Source organism: Rattus rattus, chromosome 1 (genome assembly GCF_011064425.1).
Source record: "Rattus rattus isolate New Zealand chromosome 1, Rrattus_CSIRO_v1, whole genome shotgun sequence".
Taxonomy (NCBI): Eukaryota; Metazoa; Chordata; class Mammalia; order Rodentia; family Muridae; genus Rattus; species Rattus rattus.
Genome location: NC_046154.1, coordinates 166219461 through 166233030, shown reverse-complemented (window position 1 = coordinate 166233030; position 13570 = coordinate 166219461). Strand labels below are relative to the sequence as shown.

The window sequence follows — 13570 nt, the reverse complement described above, 5'->3', positions numbered from 1 at the left end:
GAAGATTTACCAAGGAGTATTGCCAGGAAACCTCATCCAGTGCCATAAGGAAGGCAGCTTTGATTGGGTCGCATTATTCCAGAAGTCACTGTTCTTGGTAATTATTTGTTCTGCCCACTTGGTCCTGCCATGATTCCTGCCTTTGCCTTTAGAGGTGCATTAACTATTCTATCAGTCTCTTGAAGTGTTTTTGGGGCATGGTGGTCGATACTGGACACTCAAATCTTCCCCCATCCACTAGAAGCTAGGAGCAGCCCAGAAGTCATTTTGAAATTTACCCAACATCAATCTCCTTTGTCTAAGATTGGTGGTGCTAATTTTTACAACCCACTCATGGGTCCGAGGATCAGCTGGAAATTCCTATGATTTAGACTAGATGTGGTTGGCCTTTTCTGACAGGTCTGTGTGCTGATACTGGGGGTCATGTAGGATGTCCTTATGTATCTGCCTCATGGCTTGCTGGCCCTGGGGCAAAATGACAAGAATGACTGAGTTACATGTTTTCCACATTCAACAAGCCAACTCAAGTGTGCATGCATGATGGGTCAGGAGTCCAAAAGCATAGGAAACCTCTCAAGGCACTGGCTGAGAACCAGTACATTACCACTCCAGAGCCATCCCTTCCACTACCTTTTATAATCACTGGAGTAACTGATGAAACTAACCCTGATGCAAAGATTAAGGAAGTGGACTCCGCATCCTTGGGGACAAGCTACCAAGGCATGTCACAAATGGTGGGACTTAAGGAGGAGTGAGTAATGGAAATGTGTGGCACAAGGAATATCCCGAAGTTTGTGGAGAAATTTGCATAAAATTAGAATAATCTATTCTTTGCATTTACAATTTTTTAATCTTTTTTTACATTGATTGATTGTGTGTGTGTGTGTGTGTGTGTGTGTGTGTGTGCACTCCTGCAAACATGCACTTATGTGCCAAAGGAGTTCAGAGATAACATGTGAGAGTTAGCTATCTTTTTCTACCGTGTCAGCTCTACACACTAAACTCAGGTTGTCAGGTTTGGCGGCAAGCCTATACCCACTGAGCCATCTTGGGTCTCAGTATTTTTTTTTTTTTTTTTACATTTTCAAAGATAAGCCTCCACCACTAAAACACTCCCCTCCCCCAGGCTTCCTGTGCTTTCTGTGGAGTACATTCACTGTGCCCCAATTGCCCTGTACACATGAAGGGGTCTGATAATACACAACATACACAAGTTAATGGAGGCAACTTCATTAGTCAAACAATAGAACCTGGGACCCATGACAATCTGGTCCTCCAAGGTCTGGAATAATTTTCTAAAAAGGTCCAGTGCTATCTACAAATGTCTCATCCCCCACACTGAAATGGAGATGCTGAAGCACACGATACCATGGGTTTCGGACCTAGGGAAAACGGGACCCTCTGAGCTAAATTCCTCTCTAGTAGGAAGAAGGAAGGGACTATGACTAGGAAAGGAATGGAGCCATAGCTGCTCTACCCAGCTCCTGCTGCTCTCAGGCCGCCACACTCTCCACACGTTCTACCATCAATATTCAGAACTACCAACAAGAAAGGTGGGAGGAGACAACCCTCAAAGCCCTGTTTCCCACTTGTCCAGCATGTCCTTGTGTCCTTGATGTTGATGATAATGAGATCTCTAAAACTGAGCCTCATGGTGTATGAAGGTTTCTGAAGCCCTCTATCTAGAGGTTACATAGAATTCCTAAACCCTATCAAAAGCGTATGTCAATATAAAAATCTTTTTATGGGTGATGTGGTACACTAATACTGAAACTCAAGAATCCATAGTTTTACAGAATGTCTTCTTCCCTATCAGAGAGAGTAGGGAAGGGAACTTTTGACCTAGTACTTGTCATGTTTGCTGTGTCAATAGCCTGTAACACCCAGAAGGGAAGAACTATGAACAAACTATAAGGAAATAAACACTGGTCATGCCTTGGGTGTCTGCCTGCTTGCAGGACACAGCCTACATTTCCATGAAAACCACAATTGCTGAAAGCTTGAGGTATATTACCAAACCCTAGAAATGGGTCAGTTGCCCAATTCTGTTTGAATCCATTCGTCTTTTTTTCCCCCCTGAAAACATCCCATCAATTTAATAGTGTTTCAGTCATGTTACTTTATTACATTAATGAATGCTCTAGAAAAACCCTCATTTTAGAAACTTGTCTGGTTTTCTTTCATTTTTTTAAAAAATGAATTTGCTTTGGAAATTTCACCAGAAGAAGGAAAATATTTGACCTAACCACTCTCCTGAAAATGTGTTTCCTAGAAACCTGTAAAGTCCACATCTAACACAAAGGAAAGGAACCTCAGTCAAATGTCTCCTTTTGTTTCTGTGAACTTTCCTCAAATACCTTCCTTGTACATAACTATGTGCTAAAGACCTACTGTGTTTGTGGAACTTGAGTCATGTTGCTTTAAAAACATGGGAACTGTGCTAGGGACAGTGGGGATGGTTCATTCACTCCAGAAAGTGTTTGCCTTGCAAGCAGGAGGAGCTAAATTCGATTCCCAGAATCTATGTTTTAAAAATCCAGGAATGTTGACATGGATGGGCTTATACTCTCTGGGACAACTGAGACAGGCACATCCCTGGGGCTCAATGGCTGACTGGTTTGATAAAATTGGTGAGCTCCAGGACGATAAGAGATCTTGTCTCTCTGACGACACCAGAGGTTGTCCCCCAGCTCCACATGCAATGTTCGCCTACACATGAACACACATGCATGTATACAAACATGAAGACGCATGCATACACTTATAAAATAAATAAAAACCATGGAAGTTTGCTTTTAGCTATTTGCTTTTGATTTTCTACCTGCGACATCTGATATAGGAGGAGAAATCTAAAAGTTTGTAATTCCAACTGGATAGGCAGATAAGACCAAATTTCTGTATCGTTACCCAAAGGAAGAGGGGGAATAGTTTTTTAATATGGTGGATGAAATAAACCCCTAGTGGGTGTTTGTTGTGCTTCTCTTAGGAATTTCACTTTCCGTCTCCTGTGCTGTGTCCTCAAACTGTAGCCTGCCCCTTTCTTGGTGGTTTAAAGATGTGGAAACGGTGAGTCTGGTATTCACACTGCAGGAAGCTGTGAACACCATATTATTAACTATCGTCTCCACAGCAATGAGGATCTGCAGCCTCCTGCCTGCGTTCCTGACTGAGGCCGTAGTTTCTAAGCTATATTCTTTTGTGCAAGGCCTCTGGTTGTCACAGCAATGCCTAGCAGTTGTGTCACCTGGGTCACGGAATGGGATCTGCACATGTCTGTTTTTAAAATATATTTAGTTTCCGTACTGTCAGAAATATCAAGTTTAGGTTGCCTAAACGCACGTTGGTCTTTCTAGCATTTGAATTAGTGGTCATGGTAACAGATGATCACAGATAGGAACCTACAATTTTATATGAAAATATGTTTTCCTCCACTTAGAACCGCACTCTGTCCTTTGGGAAAGGCGATTAAGGCGCAAGTAAAAATTTATCCTTTGTTTACCTTTGTGTCATAGACTTTTAAATTAGAGGTTTAACATTGCACTCAAAAGCCTCTTCTAACACAATTTCATATCACTCCCACTGTTTAGCAAGACCTGAAAATATTGAAATAGCAGTCCCAGTAACTAAGCAAGAGAGAGAGAAAAAATCAGTAGGCTCTGTTGCCTCTTCCCCAACTGCCCTTCAGATGAAATTAAAACCACACAACTCCATTGACCAGTCATCTTGAGACAAAGAACAAAGTTAGCCACATTATCTAGACGGGGCCATTAAAGTCAAAGACCACAGAAATCTCATTCCAGCCGCACATCCATGCATAATAACCACTTCTGGAGTCCCAGTCCCGGCTGAAAAGGCTCAGTGTCCGTAGAGAGTCTGTGCTTTTTAATCAAGAGACATTTCACATGAAGACAGGGCTGTAGGGAATCCGGGGAGTGGAGGGGGAGCCTTGCCCTCTCCACACGCTCTGAAACTGGTTTGTCTGAGTCATTCTTCTTTAAGGAAAAGAAAAAAAAGGACAAAAGTTTTTTAAAGAATTCACTACAAAACTTTTCTACCAAAAAGACTTTCAGGAAAGAGGGTCTCGGAGTATGGGAAGGCAAGATGGTTAATACGGGTTCTGCCTCCTAATGGATGTGTGAGGTCACCATGTTGCTTACTCTCTAAGTCTCGTCTGACTGAGAAACAAATTCCATTTAGTAGCAGAGTGAGGTCTCCTAGGAAAAGCATTGAGTTTAAAGAGGTCTTAGGAAATATCCCTTAATTTCTGCTCTCTAGGCTCCACCAGGAATCTCTGTGTTTAAAAATAAGTTCTCAGGCCAGAAAGATGTCTCAATAAAGGGCTTGCCACACATGAGAACCTGGGTTTGCGTTCTAGCACTCACATAAAAGGCCAGGCGTGATTGGCGAGCACCTCTCATCCCAGCGCTAAGAAGGCAGAGATAGGAGGAGGCCATCAGCTGGTCTTGCTGAATCGGTAAGCCCCAGACCCAGTGAGAAACCCTGCCTGAAAAAATAAGGGAGAGAGCGAATGAGGAAGACAACCGACGTCAACTACTACCCTACATGCATGCTCACACATGGATGCAACACACACACACACACACACACACACACACACACACACACACTCGCCTTTTTTGTTGTTGTTTTTTTAATCTTTTCTTCTCTAATGGCTCTTGCAAACTGACTTCCAGATTCTTGGATGGAGCGACTTCTGCAACTGTTACCAAACACCCAACCAATGCCCCTGCTGTACTGGTCAGTAACCAAGAGCAACCCTTGGGCTGTTTTGCATAAAACCCTCATTCGTCCACAGACTGGCTTTCTATACCAAAGTATTTCTTTCTGAAATAATCTGCTTTAATTAAGCTTGTCTTCACCGCTAGAGAAAAGGTGAAACTTGTGTCCTTGACCTCTCCAGCTCACTCAATTCTAACCAGCGCTCTTCCACAAGACCCCCCCCAACTCTGCCTGATGTTTGGCTGTGAGTCTCTGCAAGAGGACCTGCAGAATCAACCAACCTGGGCCCATGGGCGTTCACAGAGCCCGAACCACCAACTGAAGAGCATGCAGGGGCTGGACCTGGGCCCTCTACACATTTGTAGCACACTTGTAAAGTTTGGTCTTCATGTGGGTCCCCTATCAATTGGAGTGGGGACTGTCTTATACTTGATTGCCTGCCATTGGATCTCCTTCTATTACTCAGACTGCCTAGTTGGGCCTCAGTGGGAGATATGGGGATATGGGGCTGGGACTTGGAAAAATCAGGACTGGGAGGAGAGGTAGGAGGAGGCTGCAATTGGGATGTAATGTGAATACAAAAATAAATTATGGTAAAAAAGAAAGAAAGAAAAAGTGAAACTGACTTAGGAAGCTACCAAAGCATGAAATATTCACCTCTTAGGCCCATGATGAGGCCATGCCTAGCGATACTCACTTGGCTCTCTCTGGGCCCTTGCCACACCATCTCTGCTAAGGCTGCAATTCTGAGGCCTGAAGTTTGCAGTCTCAGGCTAACTGAATCCTTGCACAGAGACATACTCCTCTGAGCAACATAAGGGACGGTGTTCCTTTCAAAGGTTCCTCGGGATTGGGGACAAGTCTGTTGAGTGCTTGACTTGCACACGCAAGGCCATGAAGTTAACACTCAGGGTTCACATTTAAAATAAAACAGGTGTGACAGCAAAAGCTGTAATCTCAGTGCTGGGGAGAGAGAGGTAGGTGGATCCCTCTGGCCCACTGGCCAGGTAGCCTTTACTTGGTGAGCTCACAAGCAGTAAAGGAAGATGTCTCAACAAACAAGGCCTACAGCTCCTGAGAGACAACACTCAAGGGCTGTCTTTGAGCTTTCACATGAACTAGAATCATGTGACTTTTTGCACACAGAGTACATACGTACACAATACACACACATGCACATATACATACATGTTCACACACACATGGACACATACTATCTATTCATATACACACACATAGACGTGTACACACAAAGTTTCTGCACCTACATACACAACTGAGCTGTTTAGAAGCTCAGTTTTGAGCATTTGGTAAATATTTTCAGGCAGACATTTTTCTGTGAGAAAATGTGTTTTGAGTTATAAACAACCTATTTATAAACAGACTGTAAGAAGACCCATCTGCACATTAATCACTAAGTATATGTGTAAGTGAGCATAAATGTATGTGTCACGTCCTGTAAAACCTTGAGATGATGTGAGATTGAATACCAAGTCGCTGGCTCTCAGCCTGGGTCCTCTAACAAGACTGCGGACTTAGCATCAGGGAGAAGCAGGGAGAGGCGTGATAGGGAGACACTTTTGAGACCACTGGAATTTTTTATTTATAATCTATAGTCTACTAAAGATTTGTTGCAGGTCATCTCAACACCATAAACTTGATTCTTTACTCCTGTGGGCTTTGGGTCGGCCACCAACTGACTTAAGACTCTGCCTTTTTTTAACCTCCAAAAAGAAGTAATACACTGTTTTATTGAAAACAAAGTTTTGTGCTTTATTGAGTGAATTATGGTAAGGTTTTATTTCAGATACATGGACATAAATATATCATTTCAAATATATGCTTGAAGAGAATACACAAGCCTGCAAGCAATCTAGCCACTTTGCTCAGGCAAGGAAGCCGGGTCTCCTTTCTTCTCATGCTACATCTGTTTCCTTTCTTTGAATGACAACCTCCACAGTCCCTCTAACAGTACAGTCCTGCACCACACTGTACACTCCGGAGGATAAGCAATATCATGGGCTTAGCGATGAGAGCCAAGAAATGTTAGGGCCCCTAAGAAGTTGAACAATAGGTTCCTGATTAGAGAAATCTGCAGCCTGCTTTTCAGACACACTGCACCGGACAGCATTTCCCTCGCACTCACAGATGTGTGGACACCGGTGGGAGAGTATTCTTGGTGTCTGTGCTTACACTCATGGGATTGGAGCCACCGGGGTGTGGCAGAAAGAGTTCTGATGTAAGATTCTAAGAATACAAAGGCTTGCCTCAGCTCTGCATTTATTTTCCGGGTGATCTCAGAGAAATCATCCAGCTTTCCCGAGCTTCGCTGCTCTGCTCTGAAATCGGAGATTGGAAGTGGATGACTTCACCCACACCCAGTCCTCCATGTGACATGTTAGAACCTTTCAGACTTTTCCTTTCCACAGATAGAAAGCAGTTTACAGAACTATCTAGCTTTCTTTCCTCCCAGGGCTGTCTTCAGATGCGAATGCAGATGTCTGTGGATGGCAGTGGGTAGAGCTCAGTGATTAGCATGTGCTAAGGCCCTGGGTTCAATCCAGGGGGCGGGGACTATAAAGTGCTATGCAAATTTAGGATCTTTGAAAGAGAAAATGACCTCATTCCTAATGTCCTTTGCTTTTCTGCTTAATCTAGACCCTTTAAGGTTCAAATATGCTAATCTTCCTACAGATCGTTTAGAAAGCTGAGAGTAACGTCCACTCTTGATCAACTGCAGAACACAGCTTAAGTCCAGATGAAGAAATATTACCTACACTCAAAAAAAATGAAGGGCTGCATAATTTCACCATATATAATAAATTAATTGCTTTCTGCCTTTTCTACCAACCCAAACTAAAATGTGCCTTGAGAACCCACACATAAGGATAAATGGATGTTGGTGAGATGGCTCAGCGGTTGTGAGCACTCAATTGCACCCACAGCAGAGGGTTCACAACTGCCTGTCAGTCCAAATCTAGGGGATTCACACACTGTCTCTGTCTTCCACAGGCACCTGCACTCATGTACACATAACCTCACACACACACACACACACACACACACACACACACACACACACAATACACACCACACACAATACACACGTGTGTTGTGTGTGTATATACATATATATATATATGTTTTAATATTGTTTATTTAAAGACTAACTGCATAGCAATGTAACCTCAATGTTCCACTCACCATTGAAAGCCCAGCCATAGAGACTGCCCTAACTTTGGTAATTTGACATCTTTGTTTCTTATGTCCTATTGGTCTAGGCAGAGTTACGAACAAGACTATGACAGTGGCCAAGAGCCATTGACGGCAGTTGTGAGTTCTGACTATATCACTTGCCATCTATGGGAGATCAGGCAAAGAGGATAAATTCTAAGAGTCTGAGTTTCCTCTGTACTAAGGAAATCATTTGATATCCAGCTGGAGATGACTGTCCCGTAGCTAGGTCTGTGGAAAGCAGACAGGAAGCAAACACCATGCGTAAAAGCTGAGCATGGTGCCAGGCACACAGTGAGTGCTTCAAAACTGGGAGTTACTAACGACTGCAACTAGTCTGGATCCTCAAGTCTCAGCGTCACCAGAGCGAAGTCTTTCTCCCTCGTCATCAAGCCCCTGGCTCTTCTGATTCTTAACCTTCTTAAATGGCATTTTTATCTGCTAGTTGTGACCATGGGATCCATTGTGAAGTCAACCGGATGGGATGGAATGACTGATTATTTAAATGAAGCAGAGCGGAACTGTGAAAGGGTGGACTAAACTAGAATAGAAGAGAGTGGAGCACAGTAGGACGGAACAGAACGGAATGGACCGGAACAGGAAACAGCGGAACAGAAAGAGGTGGAACGGAATGAACAGGAATGGGGGAGGGAGTGGAACGGAATGGAAAAGAGCTGAACAGAATGGGAATGGAAAAGAACGGAATGGCATGGGGGGGGTGGGAATAGAAAAGAAAAACAATGCATTAAGGTAAAATAGAAAATGTAAAGCCCAAGTACACTGCAGTACTTGTATGCAATGTATGTAAAGAGATTTAATAGTTATACTCAATTTACATATGAGAGGGAGTGAAAAACTAAATTTCCTAAATTATGCTACCACAAAAAAATTCAAAGCCAACCCTAAAATATTCCCGTGGTAGCCTACAGCACCTATAGTGTTCCTTCTGAATGAAAAGTAAAAATAAAAATAAAAAATAAAATAAAAGATAATCATGCCTTTAAACTTTCAAGGTTTCTCCCCCCCCCCACACTTCACACTGGAATAAACAAGCAGCTGTGTGTAGGACCCCCAAACCTGAAGGAGGAGGATCCATGATAAAAAACCGGTTTGAAATAGCAGAAGCACTAGCCAACATCTAGCCCCTCAGAAACTAAGATAACGTTTGCTGTCCTCTGAGTCTGACTTTGAATGTGATGCATTAAACAGCAATGGGCAGGGGTTGGGGATTTAGCTCAGTAGTAGAGCGCTTGCCTAAGAAGCGCAAGGCCCTGGGTTCGGTCCCCAGCTCCGGAAAAAAAAAAAGAACCAAAAAAAAAAAAAAAAAAAAAAAAAAAAAAAAAACCAGCAATGGGCAGCCAATGGGTTTATTAGACCCTCAGCTGTAACCATAGAGCTGACCATGGTGGTGGAGGTCTGGGGGAGCCAGCATGAGGGCATGATTGTGGGAGACCTGGCCCCACAGCTTGTCTGCTGAGTAGTGTTATGCGCAAAGGAGAGATACCCTCTCCTCCCCTTGCCCTTCACCATCTATGGCAGGTTGGAGAGCTGGCACTGAGGTTATAAGAACAGAATAGGGGAGCAGTCCCTGCCCCTCACCAGCTGCAGCAAAAGTTGGCCCTGCACCTCTACTGGGAACACAATAAAACCGGCCCTGCTGGCATGAGCGTAGGTGACCAGCCTCAAAGGCCTGAGACCTGGGGATTTGGCTCTACCCCTTGTTGGCTGCAACATTAGATGAGCTGGCTGAGGCAGTGCTGGAGAGTAGCCCTGGTGGTGTGGGTGCAGGAGAGCTGACGGCCTAACCAGCTCAGCTATACCATCCAGACACAGATCCAGGACATTGAGTTGGCCCATCCCAACATCTTCCCTATCTATAAACTCACAGAGCACAACGAAGGGGTTGGTCTTACAGATCCGAAGCGTCAGGATCTCCATGACGCAGGATAACAACAGGATACCTGAGAGGAGTCCAGTGAGGAGCTAGCATCAATAAGGTAGCCAGATGCCTTAAACCAGACCAGTGACTCACTGCAATGAACGTTTGCAAGTAAAGAAGTGTGGACAAAAGGGTGTGCTGTGGGACACTCTGTGACACACTGCAGCCTCCCCAAGATTTTTTTTTTCTGTTGTAGAGGAGATTACAAGGCAGAAAGAGGGTACAAAAAGATGGGGAGATGAGAAGGACTCGGGTGTATGATGTGAAATTCACAAAAAAGTTAAATAAAAAAATCAAGGAATAAACAAACAAACCGACCTCAGCTGCAGGGCTGGGCGATGGTCAAGGCTGAGGAGATGTTTGCTATGCAAGCATGAATATATGAGTTCGAATCACTGATGCTAAAATAATAGATTAGATTAGATAGATAGATAGATAGATAGATAGATAGATAGATAGATGGGATAGATAGGATAGATAGATAGATAGATAGATAGATAGATAGATAGATAGATAGATAGATAGATAGATAGATAGATAGGAAGGAAGGACAGACAGAGAGACAGAATATTTAAAGCTGTGGCAGTATCCCAGCACCAGGGAGGCCAAAATAGGCAGATGCCTAGGGCTTGCTGGCCATCCTGACCTGCCCAAATCAGTGAGTTCCAGGTTCAAGGAGAGAACCTGTCTCAAAAGAGCAAGGCAAAGAACAACTGAGAAAGAGACACCCAGTGTTAGCCTCTGGCCTCCACGTCTAGGCACATATGTCCATGTGCCCCTCTCTGCATGTGTTCACACATATAAACACACGGTACATCAAATAAATAAGTTGCCGGGCCCACTGAAACATGCCTCTATAGTGTTGGGGGGTGCTGAGCATTTCTGTCAGGGTCCCTGTTTCCTCTGTGGAACTTTCAGGCGCTAGTTCAATTTAAGGGTCACTCTTTGTCCCACAAAGACCACTATACACAAGGGATTCTCTTCTACCCGTCCCCCAACAGTCTCTACTGTGTTGCCTCTTGGGTCTTTTGGGCCTTAGGGCCCAAACACGCCTCATTCGAACAGTACAAGAGGAGGAGATTTGAAGCTCTAAGCCTTAACAAGACCACGACACCCCCATTGCCATATATAATTCAAAATATTTGCTTTTTAATGACGGGGGCTGTGTGTGTGCTGAGACCAAGTCCTCCTGCTTTGTAACTCCCTAACATATTACTAATAAAGACAATATCCTGGAAATTTTAGCAGATTTGAGCTTGGGATTGCATTCTATATTTTGGTAGAGACCTTTCTCTTTTTCTCTGTCTAAGTATTTAGCCGTCAGCTTGAGCACTGTGCTATTATGTGGGGCAGAAGACTAATGTCAAATGAGGTCCATAAGACCCTATAACAAAGGCCACGAAGTCAGTATATGAAGAAAAGTAGTTGGCAAAGAAGAGGGAATCCCCATACGCCAGCTGAGGCCAATTAGAACTGTCTGGAGCCGTGAAGCCACTGGCTCAGGAGTACCCCAGAGTGCCTGAAGGCAACCTGGGGCTCATTAGAATATCAAAATGCACAACTCTGGATGGAATCTAAGAGGCCAGGGCGACATGGAATGCTCGTAGAAATACCACATATACTGATAGACTATGTCTGAAAAGGCCATGCTGTGAAAACATCACTGCTACCAAGCGAGGAATCTCTGTCCAATTCCTGATTCTGGGACAGAAGAATCCGGAAGCCCTCTGGAGGCACCACTTGTCTCTGATACCATCTATACATTAAAAAAGAGTCCAAGAAAGCTAGACTCTTCTCTACTGGGACACCGACTGACTTCTAAAAAGGTCTATCTGTTTCAAAAGATAATCTACAGCAACACCAAGTTTAACGAAGACAAAAGTCATTTTTCATAGCCTATGCCTTGGAAAGCACCTTACGGGGTCAGGAGAATGGACCCTAATCCATCAAGTCCTTGTACTAAGTAGTTATGCCAAGTGCCATTATCACTTAACAAAGGTTGTTACTTCCTGTTTTTTTTTTTTGCACCTCCCTTCGAATGATTAGATATAATAAACAAACAATACGAAAAGCTAACATTTTCGTGTTTTCAGGGGAGCCAACAAGGCTATTTGCCGTCCAGATTCGCAAGCGTTAAGGCATGCAATTATTGCATCCACGGATGGCAATCGAATAAGTAAACGTCTTAACGCAAATTACCGACAATTTGTAGCCTGCAGTCCTTCCCTGGATCCGAGTTTTACATTTATCTTCCTCTTAATTAAATGGCAATCTCTTCCATTCTTAAGGTTCAAGAGGTGGAAGCCACTTTGCGATGCTCTCCCGCTTCAGGGGAATCTTAGACGGGTTTGGATCCAGGGCAAACCCTACGGGGATGCGGGGTGGAGGAGGAGGTGACAGATCAAGCACCCTAAGAGAAAATTATCTTGAAAGTCCAAGTTCCGTTTGTGGTTTCTGTAAAGCGTACAGGCGAGTCTTGAGTGAGACCAAAAGCCCACACTGAAATAAGCCTTTTGAAAGATGTTTATGCTGTGGATGGCAGCACTTTCACGGTAGTTCTTAAATGTTCTTGCAAAGCAAGGCAGTTTACTTAAATAAGATCCACTTAACAGCCTGCGGCCTTGAGGTCTTTAAGCGGGAGGCCACACAGAGGCCTGAGGCTGCCTTACACCTTCGAGCTCCCACGAGCTCCCACAGCCGCTGGAAAATCAGACCAGAGCTCCCAGATGCCTTTGTCCTTCTCAGCCCCATCCACTCTACAATCTCAAAGCCTGCCCTCAGCATGAGAATCACTGTTGGAATCAGAGGGATCGGGGATGGAGTGCCGACCAACCACAGGACAGCAGCTACTAGTGTTTGGGTGAATAGAACTCAGGAAGACACTAGCCTGCTGGGCCTCCTTTCGGACAAGGTACTAAGAAGACGTTGTGATGTAAGGCAATTCCTTTCCTGACTGTGAGGATCACACACATAATGCACATTAAGAGTTTTAAAGAGCAGGAAGGTGAACTGGAGAGGTGTCTCAGTAGTTATTATAGCGTACTGATCATAAAAAGACCTTGGAACACCAGCCCGAGGGGGAGACAATGATCTCTTCTGACACAGGGCAGAGAGAGAGAGAGAGAGAGAGAGAGAGAGAGAGAGAGAGAGAGAGAGAGCATACACACAGAGAAACATACACACATACACACACAGAGAGATGCAGACATGTGCACATACCCTTTAAAAATAAAATAAATATTTTTTAATAAAAAGAAAAGAAAGACATCCCTCCCAAAGGGCGTTAAGATTATCTGATTGAAGATTCTTCCTCTAGGCTTTAATTTTTTACATATTTAACTTTATGCAAATTATACACAAACATGTTTTTAGAGAACCTTGAGCCTCATTGTCCATGTGTGCTGTAGGTTATAGAACGTTCTATTATCGGAGACTGTAGCTGGTTCCCATTATTGGGTAGTAACAAATAGCACCGCAGTAAAGAGCGCCGTACAGAACTCCTGACCTCGTAACCTAAATCCGAGTTTAAGATAGATGCGGAGTAGTCCATCAGTACATCTAATGCACAAAGTCAAGTCGGATGGCTCCTCAGAAGAACCCAGCAGCCGGTCGTAAGCTCAGCAGCGGCATAGAACACTTACTACACACTTCCGCCAA

The 13570-nt window shown here is 43.9% G+C and overlaps 1 protein-coding gene across 1 annotated transcript in view; it reads right to left on the bottom strand.

Annotated features, from left to right (window-relative positions):
- Positions 1-9912, bottom strand: part of C1H12orf42 (chromosome 1 C12orf42 homolog) — a 129714-nt gene extending 119802 nt beyond the window's left edge. The window contains exon 1 of the mRNA XM_032915592.1: positions 9574-9912. Coding sequence (XP_032771483.1) covers positions 9574-9912 — 339 coding nt within the window. The remainder of the gene's footprint in view (positions 1-9573) is intronic.
- Between the last annotated feature and the right edge of the window lie 3658 nt (positions 9913-13570).